Below are 22,142 nucleotides of genomic sequence, written 5' to 3'. Positions count from 1 at the left end.
TGTGATCCTAAGTGGGTATGTGGAGATGGGAGGACCTGGTTCAGACATGGGAAGGAGCTGCATGCGCTATTGCATACTGCTCTGCAAAACCTTGTGAGAGCCCTGGCACTGCATCCTTTCTGATCAGACATTTCATTCTAATTGTCAATAGTACTGAACTTTTTAAAAAAAGAGAACTAGACATGTCTTTTTACCCCCAAGGAGTAAATTGCTGTTTTATTGTGTGAATAAACACAGCTGTACTTTTTAGATTTTTTTTTCACTTTAATGTAAACATTTTCTAAATGCTTTAAAAAGACAGGTCAATTTCAATGTTAATGGGAAAGAAATACTACCATGCCAAATATTTTATTTCTCCAGTTAAAACAGGCCAAGTAGTAGTCAGAACTTGAAGTGTGGAATGTAACTAATCCATAGTGCACTTCACTACAGAGAAAAGTAATGCCACAGTTACATTGCCAGCTGAAGGGGCCAGTTACCAGAGCAGTATTTTTTTTTTTTTTTACATGCATGAAATAAATCTGAATGTTCTGCTCAAACTAGCCTATGAATTTGTTCAATGTCTTCCAAAGTGAAATAACCTGTCAGAGAAAGTACGCTGGCCCCATTTGAACATGTTATATTTTTAATTTGCAGAGACAAAAATGACAAGCAATTTATTTACATAAAACTGTACAAAAGCAAATTAAATTATGTAAAATATTTCATAAATAGAGGTGGACTAGCGTTTAATACATTTTGCCATGTTTAGCATAGGTGCGTGCATAGTGACTCATAATAAACAATGATAAATTGTTCTCTGCTTCACTATCAACATCCAAGTTGCAGAACAATAGTCAATGATTAATATTACAAACAGATCGTACCACACTGAATGCAAGTGCTTTAAAATTTAGGAAAAAGTTGTCTGAAAGTGTACCCCAGGTAGCTGGAAAATGATGCCTTCTTCCATGTGTTATGCTCTTCGGGCAGCAGCTCAGTTTAATTGCGGGACTACATTCATTTCTACTGTTGTCCTCTACTCTCTTTCATTTTTTAAGGAAACACTGTATATTTATAACTGATATAACATAAGAAACTGCTTTGTTGTTCAAGTTCCTTAAAAGCCTTTTAGCAACAGCTGTATTTATGGCAGATTCATTTGGCTTTGCTCTACATTTCCTACTTGACAACTTCCTAGGGTAGCCTTTCAGCCAAGCATCTTCGATCCCGTTTTAGTTCTTCCTCACATAAAAATAATGTTTACCTTGTTTGTTTTTTTCTGAAACTCAGGCAGCAGGCCAGTCAGAAACCATATTGAATAATATAGTAGATCTGGAGGTTCAGAGGGAGCATTAGATTTTAGACTGAAGCTACAGACTTCTCTAATACATATAAAGTTATATAGTTATGCGTCATCTATAAATGTGTCCTAATGTAAAATACATGCAAAGTTCATTTGAGTTTCCCATGGAAGGAAAAAAAGGACAATTTTTATACTGTACAACCAAAATGGAATGGCAGCTAGAAGCAATTAAGAGACACTAAATCATCAATTTTCCTGGCAAAATGAACTTATGACACCTTGCTAAATAACTATATGGTATTTATCTATTGTGATCTATACTGTAGCCTTCCAGGCAATAGATTGGAAGGAAAACAAAAAAGCAGCACATACCTAAGCTACAATCTGGTTTTCATAATCAAAGATACTTAAGACTGGTCCAATATCTGAGTTTGGCAGAAGGCATTTTTTTAAATATATTATTTATAATTTATCAGAAAATAAACAGGGATCAATATACAGGTTCAAAAAAGTTGGGAATAGCCCATTACCCCTCAGTGCCCAAACCCAATCACCTTTCTACTATAACAACAGGTATAAAAGGCACGGTTGCATATTTTGCATTCGCTCTAAATTTTTTTTTTTTTTTCAACACTTCATTTTGTTTGTGTTTATTTTTACAAAAGCACTCTATATGTGGAGTGGCACTAGATTAACCTATTTCAAATGAAAAAAAAAAACTACAAACACAAAATGTATTTCTGTGTCATGCCAGGTCATAATAGTAATTGACATGTTATGATGGGTAGTTCTACTAGAAGTACTGTGAATATTTAAAGTACATTGATTTTTTTTTATTCTTTTCACACCCATTTTCATTCTAAGGAGTTGCTCACAAGTAAATGACAATGGCATGACTGCCTTATGTGGTGCAAAAACAGGTAAGTGACTGCTGATCCATTTAATCTGAAGGTCTTGTTTGACCTGTGTTGTTAGCTTTTTAGACAAAGGGTTTAAAGATGTATTTAAACAAGTCATCTAGTGGTTTTCAACTGTAGTATTAAGATAAAAAGTTCCTATTAAAGAAAAAAAGTTTTGTTGAACATCTGTTATGCAATTCTGTATTCTGTTGAAGCGTGCAATAAAACTGTGTATACATTACAGAAGCATCTTTAGAATCTTTTTTTTTCCTTAACAGGTACTTACAGATTATACAATGCAGTAACTTTTCTTTACAGTCTTATCATAAAGTACTAATTTGCATCTCTCCATAATTTAAATAATTAAATGTAAAAAAGTTCAATTATTAATCTTTCTTTTAATATTTTTTCTTCATAACATGTCTCCATTCATCATAACTTCTACACACAAACTAGCATCAAAATGAAAACTAAACTTAAGAGGGGAATGTAATGGCCAAAAAGGGCACCCCTCTATATAGAGAAGAGAATTTGAAAAGTAAATGTTGTGATGAGTTGTAATGATTTATCAACCTATATTTCAGGCTGTTTAATGTTATATTTTCTATGTAATTCTTCAAAAGGAAGAAACTACCCAAAGCTACATTGTGACTACAGTCTACTAGACAGCCATCTAGCCATGCCCTAATGCCAGGTTAAACACCCAGGGATTTGAATGTTTGCACCCTTCTCAAACTGTCCGCACTGTGTTGACTGATTGTCATTTTCATCTGAATGTCTGAATTCAGTATTCAATTATTACTACATCATCAGCTACGAAGCAACTAGCTCAAGTCCTTCTTATACATTTTGTTGCTTTTATTGCACAAAAAAGCTGTTTTGTTTCCTATTCCCTTTACGAAGTGCATACTGTGAGAATCGTCACTGGCCATAGCTCTTTGCTATCATGATTAGTTTGGATTCCTTGTGACTTCTCTCAATCTACCGTGTAAAGTATCATATCAATGTTCAAGTCAATCTGACCATTTATTACCCTCCTTAAATGTGTTGAGTCTTGACATTGTTTCATATTGCACAGGACTGTTTTAATGCACTTGTGTTTCAAGAAAACCTGCATCATACCTTTCACAAACACAGTTAGCAACATTGATGACAAAAGATTTAGCAAGCATACCTTGCACTGTGAAAAGAAGAAATTTTACTTGACTTGCAATATACTCTTGTCACTGCATCACACCATTTCCCCGCCATCCATCTTCCCCCAAAAAAGTGTTCGGGGTGACCTCAACACAACCTCGGATTTTTATTTATTTATTTATTTAAAAGGTAACCTTTTGGAAAATATTCCTTGGAACTGGCAGTATCATATCATACAATAGATGCTGTATGTTGTTATAACATTATCAGCAAACATCTTAGTGGTTCCTTTGGGCATTCTACTAAAATCCATTGAAGTAGTAGTAGGTCATCTGGGATTGTGGACTATGCTGCTGTGCAAAATGTAATTGAATGTGTATTTATGTGTGCATGCATATGGTTTGTTGGTACACTAGATTTCTAAGCCAAGACCAAATACTTAGCAATTCCCCTGATCCATAGTGCGATCTTTGGCCTTTTTAGTTACTATGATCATCCCAACTAGATATACGTCTTGTCCAAAATAACATGAGTTTAACAGTTTATCATTAGTATGCTACGGTACATATGACATTAATTTTGTTACGCTGAAGTAAGCCGATAGAGAGTTCATTCTATGGATAAAAACAGAACCCAGAGTTCATGATTCATAGGGAAATATGCCACCTTTTGGACTGCAGTCTCAGGCGGAATATAATTCTCTTGTTTCAAGCCTCAGGTGAGAAAATTAAAGCTGTGATCTTCACAAAGTGCCTATTAATGGCCATCTCTTTATATTTACCTCTATGTATGTACGGTTTCTAAAGGATCATCCCTGATGGGGATCAGCAATATTCAGATGATATGCTTGGAGTATATTTTCCCTGACCGGTTATCCTTAACAAGCCAGGTGACAAACAAAATCAGAGTGGCTTAAATCATGCTTCAGCAGAGGGGTAACAACAGTGTGTTGTGTTCTTTTAATCAGGCTTGTTACCATGAAAGCAATTTGCAACCAGAAATTTAAGAAAATAAAAATCAGTGAGGGGGATTAGACATGCAAGTAACAACAATGGTTTCTACATTGTACAGTATAGTCAGGCGGACTATATAATTAAATGCCTGATATGGAGGCAGAAGTGGCAGGCAAAGCTTTTGTCTCTTTGGTGGCCCCCTCTTTTTTTTCCCCTCCTTTTTTTCGTGCTAAACTGTTTTGATTTTAAGATTTTTTGCCCCTTATCCTTCTTATACATGAATGAACCTTGTTGTGGCTTCTTTATAACCTACAGGTAAACTTCTCTTCTAGTTAGAGTATTGACAGGAGATGGCTTGTATTCCCCTGTCTGTGTAAGGGGGATATCCTCTGGATTGGCTTCCTCATTTTTGCTGAAGCTAGCTGCGTTGAAGGTCTCATAGGATGAGGTCAACTTTTTGTTCAGGAGGTTTCTGTTGCGATCACCCATGAGGGAGGCTTCTCCATTGGCCAGCTTTTCCTGACTGCCCCGTTCATCAACAGGCATGAAGGTGGAGAGTTTTGGCTGGCTCTTCTGCTTCCTTTCAGGCGAAGTGCGAACTGGCATCCAGCAGGAGTCCGAGTGACCATATTCATCACACTCTCGAGTACATTTCCCCGTCAGGGCTACATCTGGTAGAGGCCTCGAGTCTGAAAACAGAGGAGAATTTCCTTTTTAAAAATATACTGAAAATGTCCTCCCTTCCTCAATGTGATTAACGAACTTTTAAAACAAAGTATTTTTAAAAGTTTTTGCATTGACAAAATCTTTAAAGTAAAAATCACTGAACCGCATGTTAATTTTAATAATACATATGTCATATGCAACAACAACGTATGCAATTCTACCAGACACTGGCAGCACAAATTAATGAGAAGGGTGGGCACAAAGGTACTTCTTGACATATGATATTATTTTAGGTAGAATATTTAACAACTTTTGGTACCAATTAGCTTGTGAATCTTAACTTGACTGGATACCCACACTGCCATAATCAGCCAGATGCCTCATTTTGTGATGCCCATTTTCTTTAATGGATTTAAATACAAAACCTTTCTTTTGGATTCTTTGTAAAACACATTTCAGTATCTTATTAATAGAATTTAAGGCCTTGATCCTCCGAACACTTATGCACATGCTATATGTGAGAAGTCCTGTTGTCATCCCCAGGGTTGTGTGTATATAAAGTTAAGCATGTGCATAAATCTTCTCAGGATTGGGGCCTAGAGCCCAGATCCTCAAAGACATTTTGGTGCCTAAATATCTTTGAGGATAAGGGCCTAAGCTGTAACTACATGGACATGTAAAAAGCAAATTAAAAACAGTAATGGATAAGTGCATGCAACCCCCCTTTCCAGTCTAATATGTACAGTCAAAGGTGTTGTGTGTGTTCATGTAGGAACCTGACTGCTGAAGTGTTGGCTGAAAGGAAAATGTTTTGTGACTACGATGTGCTGTGTAGAATGCTGTAGTTCCTGACCTCTGAAGCAAAAATCTTTCAGCTCTTATACAAATAGGCCACTCACTGAAATCAGCTGGGCTTTTGGTTCAGACAGGGCACAGTGCTGCAGCCTGTTAGAGGCAGATGTTAAATTATTTTGATATTTACATAATTGCAACTGAAATTAGAAAAGTATGTGTGTGTGTGTGTGTGTGTGTGTGTGTATACACACACACACACACACACACACACTTCCAAAAATTGGGCCAAATTCTGATACCCTGGTTTACATCGAATGATACTCTATTCTGTGAGCAATCCCAGTTACTATTAGTCTAATTCAAGTAAGGTACTACTCAGCACGAGGAAGAGTGGCAAAATCCGGCCTTATGTCAATAGGTAGGTTATACACAGTTTTTATCTTAATTATTATACAATTCAATAGTTTCAAATTAATTGCATTTTACCCTATTTCACCTTCTTACGTTTTGTTTGCCCTATGATCTTTTTGATTACTATCAAATCCCACTGGGAAATATTTATTGCTTTGCAGTTTAATGAATCAAAAAAAAAAAAAAACCCTACATAAACTAACTTTCATTTCTATCATAACTAGCCATTCCCCTCCCCCTGCACCAGTTGTATGAAAGGATTTGCAGTGGGTAGGGTCTTGGGGTGGGATTTTCACAGGTGCTTAGTATTGCCTTAAATCTGCACTCATCAGTCAATGGAAAAAAAATTCTACTCAGTCCACAATTTCAGTGGAATCAGAGTTATACTAACACTCAATGCTTTTGGAAATCTCACCCTTCATGTTTATCCCACTGTGATGCTTACCTAAGGAAGATTACCTCTGGAATTCCCCATAGGGAATACTGAAAAGATTATACCATCTTACAATTAACTATCAGAGCACTAAGGGCTAGATTCACAGAGGGATTCAGGTACCACATGTATTCATAAAACCTCCACTAAACTGCCTCTGGATCCTGTAAGTGCCTAAACTCACATGGTACCTATGTTTTTGCAGTAAAACTTCCTTGGATGCCTATGTTCCTGCCTCTGAACATGCACATTGCTGCCTTACGTTAGGCATCTGGATACCAATCTCCCACCTACACCCCAGTGTGATTCACACACTAGGAAAGAGAGAAGTTCCTCTGCCTTACTTGCCTGTGGGGCTTGATTTTGTAGGTGGGCTCAGAGGCAACCTAATTCCACCCAAAATAGCTCAGGAGGAGAAACGTCTCATATAACCTTTAGCACAGTGGTTTGGATACTCACCTGGGATGTGGGAGACCCCTGGTTCACATACCCCTTATACGTAATAAGAGAGTTGAACAGGAGTCTCCTAACTCAGGTGAGTGTCCTTACCACAGGGATATGCATTAACTTGGCAGAATTTGATTTTTATTTTTAGACAGATGATATTGGTGTTTATTTTACAGCTTTTTTAGATTTTTATCTATTTAAATGTTCAGGTTCGGAAATTATGTGGGGGTCAGTCAATAGAAGAGAGTCAGACTATTTAATAAGAGTAGATAGTGGTTATAAAACTGTAATTTTTTGAATCAACACCACACAAAGGTAAATATCCTTAAATCAAACTTAAATTCTCCAGCATCATTTTTTTTACTTTGCCTATCTGAAAATTTCAATTGATAGAAATATTGTTGTTCGTTTGTATGTATATGATGAAATTGATGTTTACCTGGATTTACTGATAAAAATCCAATTCTTCCAAACCTAGTTATAGGGTATTCTGATGTAAATCTCAGTCTCTCATGTTGAAGCTGTTCCACATTGTATAAATAATTACAGAATCCTTGGAGCAGGGGGACTGGATCCCCGGTTGCCAACATCCTGGATGAGTGCTGTAATCACTCTCATGCATGTGCTCTCTCTTGTTCTCTCTGTCCCAGTGACTATATAAAGCTTTAACAGGCGAGATTGAGAGCTCCACATCAGAATATCCCATAACTCAGTAGTTAAGAGTGTTTACCTGAGAGATGTTCAAATCTCTCTCCCACTCAGGCAAAGGGGGGATTTGAAGCTGTGGTCTCCCACATCCCAAGTGATTATCCTAACCACCAAGGTAAAGGTTGATGGTGGTTTTCCTCATTAAAGCATCACTGAGACTCTGAAACATCAATAGGCACCTCCCTCCAGCCTGGATTTAGGCACTGAACTCCTGAGTGGGTTAAGGCTGAGAACACACCCTTCTCCCAATGATTAGCTGAGGCAAGGAGTTGCCTAGCAAGCTGGCTTTTGTGAATCCCATTCTTAGGCACTTCCCTTCCTCCACTCAGTGTATAGGAAGCCTGAACACTTAAGGTTTGTGAATCCCAGTGATTTTCTCAGTGCCAAAAAGTTAGACATTGCAAACTAGGGTGACCAGATGTCCCAATTTTATAGGGACAGTCCCGATTTTTGGGTCTTTTTCTTATATAGGCTCCTATTACTCCCCACCCCCATCCTGATTTTTCACATTTGCTGTCTGGTCACCCTAATTGCAACACTTAAGTGTCCTTGTGAATCTAGCCATAAGTGTCAAGATTTTCATGGGACCCACTATAAATTCAGTTCATGAATATTTTACACTGTGTACAATTCTCTAATTAAAATAATGTTGTATACTGTTTAAGGTTTCAATATCCCACTGACTTCAATAAGAACCGGATTGGATCCTACAGTGGTCAACTGTGGTTACTCATGTGTACTTGACAATGAGTTAGGGTTATTTTTGCTTTTCAAAGACTTTTGAATTTAGGCTCAGCTATGACTCTCAATTTTCTTCTTTGGTGATGGATAACAGAAATATTGTCATTTGTCAGCCTATCAATTCTTAAACTACTGTGGCCTGGGAGTTGTACACAGAATGCAGAGACTATAACAGGAAAACTGCACTGTTCATCATGGTTAGCGTAGAATTACTCTCTCACTCCCTAAAGGTAAGAAGCAAGCATAATAATGTATAGCTGAGGCCCATAGGATACTGATTTTTAAGCAGGCAAATCATCTTATTTTTTTATTTAGAACAAGGCAAAGCTCATTCCTACCTATCTTTTCCCCTAATAAAGTCTCTGTTGAAAATGATTTAGAAAATCAATGACCATTCAAAATAACCATATTATTTGAATTACTATTACAACAGTTTTAAATATCTTCTGAATGGCAGTATTTGATCTGTTTACATTTAACATGGCAGTATAAATAAGTAAAAGCATAGTTTCAATTATTTTGAATCAACTACTTACTCCTGGGGAATTCTGAGCCCAAATATTGAAAATTCTCCTCCCGTCCACATGTGTCTCTATGCCCCAACTCAGCCACCTCCTCTCCCTATGTGGCCCTGCACCCGCTCCCCCATCACCATGTGGCCATGCACCTCCTAACCCCGTGGCCCTGCACCTCCACTCCCACTCAGCCCCTGCCCCAGTCTGTCTCCCCCACTAGCCCTAATGAGTCCCTGTCTAAGTTCCCAGCAGCCCCACACTGTCTGTCTGCCCGTAGCCCCTGTCTCCTGACCTGGCCCAATGAGCGCTGTGAAAAAGGCAGGCGCTCTCTTCCCTAGCACCCTCTCGTGGGCAAAAGGTGGAACTGCAACAAACTTTCCAGCAGAAGGTTTTTTCTGTGCAAAAAATTAAAACTATGCATGGCTCAATTATGCACACGCACAGTGGCGCGGCATTTCCCCAGGAGTAAACTGGCATATTTTAGGTTATTGTTTTTTCCTTAATATATCAGACAGGGCCTGATCCAATGCTCACTGAAGTCACAAAGGGTCTGCCAACATAAGTAGACATTGGATAAAGTATTGGATTTTTTTTGGCACTCCATTGCAACCCTTCCTCCCTTTCAGACAAATGCAAAGTTTGTTTTCAATTTCTTCATTCTGAAACCATGATATTTGCTACTAAATCCAGAAAGCTACAGTGAAATATGATACAGTAATTTGAACACTACTCTCTTGGCTAACTCTCCTTTCAAGTAGAATTGATTGCATAAGGATACTGTGGTTGTCCTCCAATTGCTTCCTCACCAGCAATGCATTCAAGCATGTGCTTGAACTTTAAGCAGACAAGTATGCCCAATGGATAGAACTATACTTATGTTAAAAGTTAAGCATTTGCTTGAGTACTTTGGGGTGGAATTTTCAAAAGCACTGCAGGCATCAATGGCAGTAGAGCTAGGACAATGCTGAGTGCTTATCAAAATCCCACCCTTGCTAAATAGGGATGGGATTAGTTATATGTTTAAAAGTTGTTTAAGTATTTTGTTGAAATTGAGCCTTGTTTATTTAGCTGCTGTAATGTGGCATATAAAAAGTGTCCATTATGTTGCACTTCATAAAGAAGAAAAATATTCCTGAAGTGCATTAATCTTATATTCCATATAACCCACCACATAAAATTATTTCACCTACCAAGTAATTAATACTATTCCTACTGATTATGGGTCCAGATTGAAATGCAGTGCTCTTACATTTTTATCTCTTCATAATCAAGAGCTGCTAGCTCCCAGATGAGACTAATCTCTACTTTTTACGTTTAACTAAAAGTTGCTTTTTACCTGCAGCATAATCCACATCCAAACACATCTGTAGCAACGAGACATGATGTTTTAAATAAAGAACTCATTTTAAGATTAAACCCTTCAGTGGAGACCACACTACTAACTGACAAGCCTAATCGGAAAAGACATATTGCAGTATTTGTCATCACATTTGGTGGATAAATCATCAAGAAAGACTAAACCAGATTTCTATCATAGTCCCATATCTTAAAATTCCATAGGTATGTCTAACACTGAGCCACCCCCCTTCCCAAAATAAAAAACCTACAGCAGTGAATCTCAAAGCCAGTGTCAATTAACTTGGCCTTGTACTATGGAACAAAGCTAGCAGTGTCGACGTTTAGGCTCAGGCTGGAACCCAGGCTCAGAGATCCTCTTCCCTCAGAGCTCAGGCTCCAACCCAAACCTGAACATCTACATTGTTATTTTTAGCCCTGTAGCATGAGCCTGAATCAGCTGAGCCAGGCCCCAAGACTTCCTGCTGAAGGTCCTTGTTTGCACTGCAGACATATCCTTTGATTCAAACAGATGCTTTAAAATGTCAGTGATATATATAATAAACTGTGCTAATGAGTAAGAGAATGATCCTTATGGGACAGTATTCCTCCTTGTATAGATTTTCTTTTTATTTTTATAGTTTTTATTTTGTGCATACACTACTCATTTTAATCCCACTTTTTTGAAAATAAAAAAGAACAATATCTCTATTCCATATCCTCCTATGCACTGCAGATAGTCTTTCACCTTTACATGTCACTTGTCTTCTTAGCATAGAATTTTTAAAACCAGATAACTAAAATTAGGCTACTGTGTCCAGGTTTAGGCATCTAAAAAAAGCAGGCAAATTTCAAAAAATTCTTGAGCACTCAGCAGTTCCCATTAACTTCGGTGGAAGTTTCTGGAAATTTTGCAGTTTTAGACAGCCAGATCACTTACTTGAGTGCCTAAATTTAGCAGCCACATTTTAAAATCTTGGACTGAAACTAACTTCTTTAGGGCAATGTTTGCAAAGCATATAGCATCATGTTGTGGCAATTACCAGGTTACAAATAAAATAATACTAGCACTTATGCTTTTTTCTTTATGGAGGTTGGAAATATGAGTGAGTGAGTACCCGGGCATGCAAAAGACCAGAAAATGCTAAATATTCCACTTCTAACAACATGAAGCATTAGTGCCCAAGTCTAAACTGCAGCATGTTGTTACTTATTATTTTCCAACCTAGAGACAACTGCACTAAAAAAAAAAAAAGATTATCCAACTCACGCATCTGCTGATGCAGCTAACATGTCAATACATTACAAAAAGTGAGACAGATGAGGCATTGTGCAGCACATATATAACCCTGTGGCTCAGTTTCTAGCCCACTTGGCTGTTCTTTGTCTCTTATCTCCTTGTCTATAACACAAAGTATAAAAATAGGGTTACCATACGTCCGGATTTTCCCGGACATGTCCAGCTTTTTGGGCCTCAAATCCCCGTCTGGGAGGAAATCCCAAAAAGCAGGACATGTCTGGGAAAATAGGGAGCCGCTGGGACCGGCGGTGCTCGGCTTGGAGCTGAGGCCACTGGGGCCGGTGGTGCTTGGCCGGGGGCCGGGCCGGCGGTGCAGGGCTGCTCGTCCGGGGGCTGGCACCCGGCGCCCCAGGGCCCGAGCCAAGCCAGGTGGGACACGCTGGAGCCAGAGCCTCTTGGCCTGGGCCGGCCGGCCGCCAGAAGGAGCCGCTCGGCGGGGGGGGGGGGCCCGGACTGGGCCGCGCCCCACCCCAGCCGCTGCCTTCCTGTTTCAGGCTTCCCACGAACATTTGATTATCGGGAAGCAGGGGAGGGGGAGGAGCAGGGGGCGGAGCATTCAGGGGAGGGGGCAGAGTTGGGGATAGGGACTTTGGGGAAGGGGCGGGGGATGGGTGGAGTTGGGGCAGGGCTGGGGGCGGGAAGGGGTGGAGTTGGGGCGGGGCCCCATGGAGTGTCCTTTTTTAAAATTAAAATATGGTAACCCTAATAAAAATGTAGGTTCTCTTCCCCAATTTCTTGGGATCATCCTGGTCCCCAGCACTTTGGACAGGAAACACAGGAGTACATATCTTTCCTATAGTTTGCATTTTCCCCACTGACTACACTTTGTATTTTTAAAATAGCAGCTTTTTGTATGACCTGCTGTTGATACTTTTACAGGAGTGTTTTCAGAAATGTAAGGTGTGCCATTTGAGGGGTTGTGTATGTGTAGGACTAGCCAGGCATGCATAAACAGGCCTCTCAATTGTTTTACAGTCTCACTTTGAGGGAGGAGGGAAAGAGTGGTTGTGAGAGGGGAAGGTCTCTAGCTGTCATAATTGTAAAGAAAACTTTAAAAACAGGAAATCAGTGTAGATGATGTACAATGTCATCTGCTTGAGTTTTCCAAGAGCCTAAAACAATAGCTTTGAGCTGTGAACTGTCCCCTTCATTTCAGCAGGTGATAACTCAGCTGTTAATGATAATACATTAAATGCTAATAGAAACAATTTTACTACTCAAAGCATATGCAAAAAGATGAATCATCATATTGTGGAAAGCTACACCACAGTTTCTCTGTGTGCGGATGGGTGGAGGGGTGCATAGGACCATTTGGGGGCGGGAGATGCCACATATGATGCATAAAATTATGATATATAACAACATATTGGGGCATTAAGGGGGGCATAGTTAGTGTTATTTTCATTAAGGGGAGGGTTAGAAAAATATGGGGCACACTGATTTATAGAATCTAAATTAGGTGAGGGCTCTGATATGCTCCCTAAAGCAACACCAATAATAATCATGTATGTAATTGATTACATTTTAAAATATTTTGTTGAACTTATGAGTTTTTTTTTTAAATGTATGTCTTGTGTTTTCCGTGATTCCTTTGTATAAGAGTATGCAAATAAGGGAGGTTATTTATATGCATGTGTATGTTTATGAGATTGTGGATGGCTGTTGCTTTAGGGCTAGAAGGATTGCTTATTATCAGGAAACCAAGGCACCTAACACTCCAGAGAGAAAATGTGATTCACATTAAGATAGAACTGCATCATTTATTTTATTGTTTTTCGTTTTGTTCTGTTTTTTTCTAGAAGGTTAACTTGCATGGAGCAGTAAACTCTGGCAAGCATAAACAAAGTGGCACACACTACAATCAAGTAGCTCACACTGTAATCCCACCCTCCTTTTAAACACACAGATATGCACACTGCAAAAGTACCATTAATATGTACACCTACTCAGATTGTGGACATCCCTATAGACATACCATTCCCACACAATCACTTCCTATGCAGCTTTCTGTTGACAGACAGCACCATATTAATAATCCCTAGCTCTTAAAGCTCTTTTCATCAATAGATCTCAGAGCACTTTACAAAGGAAGTCAATTTCATTATCCCCATTTTACAGATGGGGAAACAGAGGCATAAAGGCAAGCAAAATGACCTGCTCAAGGTCACCAAGCAGGCCAGCAACAGAGGTAGGAATAGAACCCAGGTCTTCTGAGTCATAGTCCGGTTTTCCCACCAGATAAATCCAGATTGTTTTTTGCTCACGCACATGTTTGGAGCCTGCCCTTCTTTTACACACCACACAAAAAGGCTGGGACAGTCAGAGTTTCTGGACTCGAGGGTCCACATACACTAGTTGCACCTGCTTCTGGCAGTATAAATCAACCAAAAATGCATGGAATCATTGCTTTCTTATCCCCACATCTGCACAGAAAGGTATAGTACAGCTTGCGCATACCCACTGTGTGTTGGGATGCTGGGGGAAAAAGACTGTGCTTCTTGAGGCGCAATTCTTACCTCAGAGCTCTTCCAAGAGCAGGGCCGGCTACAGGCACCAGCTGAGTAAGCTGGTGCTTGGGGCGGCAGATTGTTCGAGGCGGCATTCTGCCCAATCCTAGGGCGGCATGGCCACTTTGTTGTTGTTGTTCGGCTCCGGCTGCCCTGTAGGGGGCAGCAATGCTGAGAACCAGAGCGCCCTGCAGGGCAGTCCTCTTCCTTCCCTCCCCGCCGACCAGAGCGGAGCCCTCACGGCAGGCGGAAGCGCAGCAGGAGGGGCCGCGTGGCAGCGCCCCCGCTGTAGCCCTGGCCGCCCCCTTCTCTCTCTCTCCCGCCCACTCCCTCCCCCTCCCTCCACCCCCCCAGCCAGTCCCCCTGCACCCGCGCTCCGGCCGTGCCACAGGTTTTTTTGCTTTGCCGTTCTGGACGCCCCGTTTTTTTTTTTTTTTTTGCTTGGGGCAGCCAAAAAGCCAGAGCCAGCCCTGTCCGAGAGAAGTTGGCTCCGCACTAGTCCCAACACAGGACTTGTCTAAATAACACCATTAAGTCCATAATATCTAAAGCAGGAATCATTTAATCATGTGGAGTTATGAGCAGTAGTCGTTGCCATGTAAGGGAATATCAGAAGATGAGCATGCAGATTATTCTGCCTCCCCTGCATGAGCACATCCGTTTACACCACTCTGTAGTTCCAACTGTCAAGCTCCGATAAATTATGTCCTTGCAGTGTTTCCAGAAAGCCATAAAAAGAGCAGCCAGTTTCTTCCTTGCTGTCTCTCATTGACAGCATGGTGAGTTTGAGCTTGGCTCATTATATATTTTGTCCACCTCCATTCCCTTTCCCCACCTTACACTTTCCTGCAACATATGTTCCTTACCCTCCTTGCATAAATATATTGCAACCTGAGATGCATATTATAATCATAAATGAGAGTATACCAAGCTTGCCCAGGTACATAGTTTTCATATTAAAGTCTGGTGTATAAACTGTGAAACAAGAATCAACTACCGTATATTATCAGAGAAAAAACAATGCAGAATGTAACTGAGATGATGCATGGTATACACTTAAGAAACCTGAGCAAATATATGGTAGCCACAGCATTACTGCCTTGGAAATCCCTACCTTCTAATTGCAGCAATTCAGTGAGCTGCACCCCAGTCAGTACTGTGGCATTTTCTGACATGCCTAGACACTATTAAAATACTTAAACACTTTTGAAAGCATCAGCGACTTCTTTCTCTGCACCTTAGGCTAAACACAGTTAAACAGCAATTGAACATATCTCAAGAAGCATTTACTGCCCCAAGGCTTGGACTGCTGTCATTCTGAATGTGGCATTCTCATGTACTGTAGAGATAGCGCATGCCATCTCTAAAGCAGTCTTGCTGAATAAAATCAAACACAAATCTTCTGTTTGAGACATGCAAACTACTCCACAGTAATAATATACATTAATTGCTTTTGGACTAAGATCATTTCATACGTATTGTGCCAAATCCCAAGGTCATTTTAAGTGTTTAATAAATAAATTAATGAAATGATTCGGAGCATGGCATGGCTTATATGTGAAGAAAGATTGAAATGATTAAGACTGTGTAGTTCAGGAAGGAGGTTTGAGAGAAGGACATAAAATATATGATAGCAAATTATGTCCTTCTTGTAATACAAGATGAAAGGAACATATCAAAAGCAACACATTTAAAAGTGATGAAAAATATTTCTTACCCAATGCATAATTAACCTGGGAAACTCATTGCCACAAGGTATCACTGAGTTCCAGAGCTTAGCAGGATTGAAAAAAGGATAAGGTATGGGATTTTCAAAATCCTCTGAGGGAATCATCTTTCACTGAAAGTCAATGGGAATTAGGCACCCAGTTCTCTTACGTACTTTTGAAAAATCTCACCTTATATGGATGAGAACATCACAGTTAGAAGCATGAGCATTTATGTGAGCATAAACCAATCATTAACTACAAAAGGTTAGGGAGACACTTTCCCGTATTGTCCAAAACAAGGATTTTTGCACTTTTTCCTAAAGTGTTTGGTACCAGTAACTAGATTGTGGGTCTGCTACAACACAGTAATGCCTATTTTGACACCCCAGTATTCAGCACTGTCATGTAATTTGGATATGTTTCGTACAAAGTGTGTCCTGTGAGGTATCATTCTAAAAGTCCTGATCTGCTAGACATCAATATCTCATTGTATGGGTTATTGTCATATGTGAAGTTATGAAGTTTGGCTATTTATGGGTTACTGAAACATGCTGTGAGGTTGAAAGCACCCACAAACAAACAGTCTTTCAAGTACAACAGTAAAAAGGCCAAACCATGTTAATGGCTTATTGAGGAAATGCACACAAGCACAAAGATTACCCTAGAAACTGTGTACAATAGAAGCCTCTCAGAGATAGCACGACACAATGGGAACTGTTTGACCCAGGTCTTAGCAAAAAGAGCTTTCCAGCAAGTGAGAAGAAGATATAAAAGGGGGACAATGACATCATGGGGGGGTTCTTCACTCTCCCTACAATAACACACCTGGAAACACCTAAGGGGCAAGGACTGAACTGTGGGAAGTGGTGGTGCTAGGCTAAAAGGAAAACCTGGGAAAACCAAGGCCTTAAGAGTCTGCCAGACTATTTATCACTCAGTGAGAATTTGCTAATTTATATCCTACCTATCTAGTGTGTTAAGCTCAGTATACCATTTTTATTTACTAAGGTAATCTGCTTTGATCTGTTGGCTTAATCACTTAAGATCTACCTCTTGTATTTAATAAACTTGTTTTTGTTTTAAACCCAGTTTGTGTAATTCGTAACTGGGGGGAGGGGCAAAAAGGTGTGCATCTCTCTCCACATTGAGGGAGTGGGTGAATTTAAATTAGCTTATGCTGTACAGTTCTCTGTGCAGTGCAAGACAATACCATTTGGGGTTTACACTCCAGGGGGGAGTGTACTTGAGTGCTGGGCAATTCCTTCCCATGCAGTACTGATGTCAGTGTCTGTGTCTTTCTGCAACTGGGTGTCTTCCTACCTGTGTGTGTGCTAGAGAAGGCTTAATGGTCTGGCTTAGCAGGACAGGGTGAGGGAGCTCAGACTGGTGGAACAGGTGGGCTCAGTGGTACCCCAGTACATCAGGTGGCACCCTGGAAGGGAGGGGGGAACAACTCATCATAGCTATATTTTACTAAAATAATAAACATAGTGGACCTAGTCTTTGCAGTCATATCTGTGGGAAGGAAGCTGGGGATGAAGACTCTGGGAAGGAAATCTCCCCTTATTCATGGTTTCACCTAAGACCTTTGGGGGATAGGTGCTCTTTCTGCAGAAAAGAATAAGATTACAGTTTGTAACCTTTTCTGGGACATTTCCACCGTGCTGACTGATGACAATGTTTATGCCCTCCCATCCCTGCTTTCTTTTAGCCCATCTAGTCTCTACTTTCTACTACAGCACAGACCTTGCCCCCCTGATGCATCTTTCAAGGGTTTCTGCAGGCTGATTCCCTCTCCCTTCTCATGTGGCGGGGTGCCTAAGAGAGTCATTTTATGGGCAAATGATAATTTGGCCCTGCAATAAAACTACTTTCAGATAACAGCCAATAAGAATTGATCTGATTTGGCCAACTGTGTATGCTTACTGCAAATTAGTAAAGCCTCTTTTTCAAGTAAATAGTATTAGAAAGATTTACTGATTATTTTGCTGATCACTTATCATTTAATGATCTAAAAGTGCATTTTAGAATGACATTTAGGTTAAAATTCTGTCCTACCAAATATTGCACTAAAAAGTCCAGTACACATACAGTTTAAAAACCCCTTGTATCCAACATTTAAGACATGAGTTAATCAAATAAATAAATAGAGAAACAACAGAAACAAAAGGCCAGTAATGTTAAGCAAAATGTCCTCAGGGCCCAGCATGGTAACTTAATAATTTATACTACCCTCTAGCTGAGTTCCAACAACTCTACTCTACTTAACAGCCTCATCTATCAGCTAAAGTCTGATTTTGCTCTCACTTACTTCAAATCAGGAGTAATGCTACTGAAGTCCATAAAGTTACATGACGTACCACTGGTGTAACAGAGTGGATAATCCTTAATATATGTACTTTTTAATATACATTTGTTCTAGTTTTATTTATTCGGCAATTTAGCACAGCTTTCTCTGTATTACAGGAAGTATTAGAGTCTTCATTCATCTACTTGACATTAGATTTAGAGATACTTCCTTCTTAGTTTAATTAATCAGCTAGACTAGACTAAGTAAACTAAGTACCTTTGGGCAGGTAACCAAAGAACCATTACTAAAGTAATAAAATCATGGCTTTAGCTATTTTTTAAAAATTCAGATACAATCGTCTCCTAACATGTTATGCAACATCATCTTCAGCTGTTCATCTAATTAGGGTATGCATACAGAAAATGTGTATTTTCTAAATTAATGCTCTTACTAGCCCCTTACTATTGTATCCATAGTTCCCCATGGAGAATAATTTAAATATTATTTATATTAGCACAGTACTGTTTATTGTTTAACTAAAAGGTAAAAAGGGTCCTTTCTGCACTATTGAGGCCAAACTGAACATCTATGGTCAGCAGACAACCTAATACGGCTTGTATACAATATTGTGCATACCTGAAACCAAATTCTACATAAACACTGTGGAAGAGCAATATCATGTTTTTTCTTAAATATTTCCACTGTAGCTCAGACTTTGGTATTTCATTCTTGTTAACACAAATTTAAAATGAGTTAAAGACTAAAAAGTACTAATGTCAGTGATAACAATGGACTAAATACACTCAGTTTAATATAGCATCTAGAATTTAAAGTAATTCCTTAGATTTTAATTTTCTAGAATTAAGTGTAAATGTTAAATATATTTGCAATGCAGTTAAATCCTTTGATAGTCTGATTTATTTCTCTCTCTAAAGTGGCGACCGATCTTTCAGAAAAGTAGGACTTAACATGACTTCCTGAAGTCATACAGACATTAAGATGTAGGACACGTTTTAGCTATCTAATTGTTCTGCTGGTCTAATGCTTAAGTATTAATCTGTCACTGTGTCAAATTACATACATTTAGATTATTCGGTAAAATGTGTCTGTGCTTAAAGTCTGGGCTGAAACAATTCATTGGTGCAATTAGAATGTCATCCTTTCTAAAGCAGGCTTAAGAAAAGTCTCAATCAGGGCTCAAAAGTCAACATCATTTCATTTATCATCATATCAAAATGTTGGGACTTCAGCAAATTGAAGGGAATAGAGTATGACCAGCAGGTATTGTTACCTTGTCCCAACTACAGGACATGCTTCCTGTTCATTTAATTTCTTCATACTAATGCTTTAAAAATTTCTTTGCTAGCACTGCACCTTGGGAGGGAAAACACATTCTTGGCATGGGCGTGTGTTCACATGCACAAAAATTCCACACCCTGTTTGTTCTGCCAGCGATTCTGAAGCTCTTTGCATACGAAAGCAACTTTTCTCTTAGAATTTCTCTCAGTGATGCTCTATAGATAGAGCCAGTAGACATAATGTACAATAACAAAGCCAGCATTTCCATTTAGAGATTGAAGACCAAATCGTGGAAGGTGCTGAGCATCCTCAGTTCTTGCCTGGAGATGCTCAGCACTTCATAGAATTAGGCTCTCTGTGTATCTTGTTTGGTTATGAAGCCTCTACCGGCAGGTAGATTGAAGGTGGAGTTATAGATTTAAAAATATTTTAAAAGCATTTCTTATGTGAGACAGCTAGATAGATAGATAGATAGATAGATAGCATACAACTTTGTTATAGCATTTAACCATAGGTTAAACTTACAACAAATACTTTAGGTAGATTTTACAATGAAGAATAAATAATGTAAGTGCCCTTTGATAAGTCATTCTTGTATGACTATGGATAAGTATTGCAACAGTAAAACAACAGATCATGGTCAAATCATTTAAAAATATTACAGATTGGCTTTTAGGGAGAATATTGTATTCTTTCTTCTACATCTTTCAGCATCTTCTACAGCTTCTGAACATAGTTTCTACCCTTACTAGCTGACATTCATTCCACTGATTATCTGCTCACAAGCACTTCTTTGCTAAAAGTAAAACATTTGAAATAATTTTACATTGCACAGCAACTCATTTCCCTGTTGCTGGACTATTTAGATCCTAGGCTATTCTTGTGTGTGAGGACTAAAATATAATACAAACAGACATATTAAAAATAGTAGCAATTATTTCCCAACAGAAGTATTTCTAACTCATCTCTTGGGTGGGCTGTGTCAAATTTTATTTTATTTGTTACAAGACATAGTTTAGTCCAAATGATCTTGCACAAAAGGTGTGCTGAATCCCTGTTAATGTGCATTAAAATTACCTTCAAATGGGGGTGGGTTGTCGGTTAATAAACCTTTCCAGGCTCTACAAACTAATGATCCTCTAAATAATGCAGGGCTCAGCATGAGAATTTGAAGGGGAAAACAAATATCTTGAGACTACTTGTCTATGTAAGTAACTGTCAAGAAAAAGTTGCCTTGCAGAATTAAAACTAGCAATGACCTAAGGGATTCATTTAGCCTTTATGCCATGTTAAGAAGCTTCATTTAATTGTGTGAAATCCTGTCCAGTAAGAGAGAGGCCTAATTATCTGCCCATGATATACCTGTGTCTCAAAAATTTACATAGGGAATTAGTATGATCAGACGTATTCAAAATTATAGTCAGGTTTCAGGTAGAACATTGGTATTTGGTAAACTGAAAAAGAATACTAGCCATACATTATCTATGAGGTCAGTAAAAGAGAATGTCTCTTATGCTATGCACATACTATCAGGATAAGTAATACAAAAAAGCAATTTCTCAAGCTTAACAGTGTTTTAATGTAATTATTTGACAAAAGCCTGTCCGAAAGGCATTTGATTACATTACATAAAAAGATGTTACTGATCACTATTAAGCATGACAGACAAGACAAAAACAAACAAGTCATGAAACTGATGCATAAATGGAAATATCCCCATTCTCAGTGCTACACCATATCGAAAATTGTGTCTATACAATTTGTATATGAATTGTTGTAGCCTTATCGGTCCCCAGATATTAGAGACACAAGGTGGGTGAAGTAATATCTTATTGGACCAACTTCTTTTGGTGAGAGAGACAAGCTCTTGAGCTACACAGGGCTCTTCTTCTAGTCTGGAAGAAGAGCTCTGTGTAGCTTGAAAGCTTGCCCATCCGCCCCTCCCTCACCAACAGCAGTTGGTCCAAAAAAATATATTACCCCATCCACCTTGCCTCTCTATACAACTTAGTCAGAAGTTGATAACTAATAAATAATAATTATACCACCACCACCACAGGATGTCAATAGAAATGGAATGCGACTCATACTTAGTAGTAGATAGCAACTTGTTCGGACAGAAAGAGAAGAATGCTATATATGCCATTTAAATTACAGAGGGCTTTAGGTAGGCAAAGTTCGGGCCAACAGTGATTATGTTATGTGTAGTGATGAAACTAAGGCTCCAGATAGATTATTAAAGGTTGACCCTTGGGTGGATGCACAAAGAGAAGGACACAAAGATGACCCTTTTCTCTTTTGCACCCATGAAAGGATAAACCACAATATGACTGTGGAGAGCAGATCCTGCTCCCTGCTAGTGCCCTGTGTGTAGCTGCTTGAAATGGGAAAAGAAGTGATAAGGTGCAGGTAAGTTCATTATCTCCAAGTGTGGCAGAGCCTTTGCTCTGGCATGCACTCCCTGGAGGCCCCAAAGGGAATTCTGCTGAATAGCCAGAATTCCTCCTGAGGACTGAAGACGAAGCTCAGCCCTACTGCATCTCCTCTAGCATGCCTCTTCCTCCCAAAGATGGAATCTAGCTCCAAATTTACTGTCCCAAAGTACAGAGATCCATGAAAGGGTTTTGAGCCTCTCAGTAGTTTTATTATTTAAGAATTTTATTTTGTTACTAAAGTGACATTTTTTTTTGTAGTGAATACATGGAAAAATCT

At 39.2% G+C, this 22,142-nt stretch overlaps 1 protein-coding gene across 5 annotated transcripts in view; it reads right to left on the bottom strand.

The window, feature by feature from the left end:
* Window positions 1-209: 209 nt before the first annotated feature.
* Window positions 210-22,142, bottom strand: part of PCDH7 (protocadherin 7) — a 397,552-nt gene continuing 375,619 nt past the window's right edge. For 3 of the 5 annotated variants that reach the window (XM_054029888.1, XM_054029889.1, XM_054029890.1), the window contains exon 3: window positions 210-4,963. In XM_054029888.1, the coding sequence (XP_053885863.1) occupies window positions 4,584-4,963 (380 nt within the window). In that variant the 3' untranslated portion in view covers window positions 210-4,583. Of the gene's footprint in view, window positions 4,964-14,206; window positions 14,286-22,142 lie in introns of those variants that run through there. The other 2 variants (XM_054029893.1, XM_054029891.1) reach the window with 2 other exon arrangements.

Source organism: Malaclemys terrapin, chromosome 5, assembly GCF_027887155.1.
Source record: "Malaclemys terrapin pileata isolate rMalTer1 chromosome 5, rMalTer1.hap1, whole genome shotgun sequence".
NCBI lineage: Eukaryota > Metazoa > Chordata > Testudines > Emydidae > Malaclemys > Malaclemys terrapin.
The sequence above is the reverse complement of the archived record's forward strand: the minus strand, read 5'-3'. Positions and strand labels throughout refer to the sequence as shown.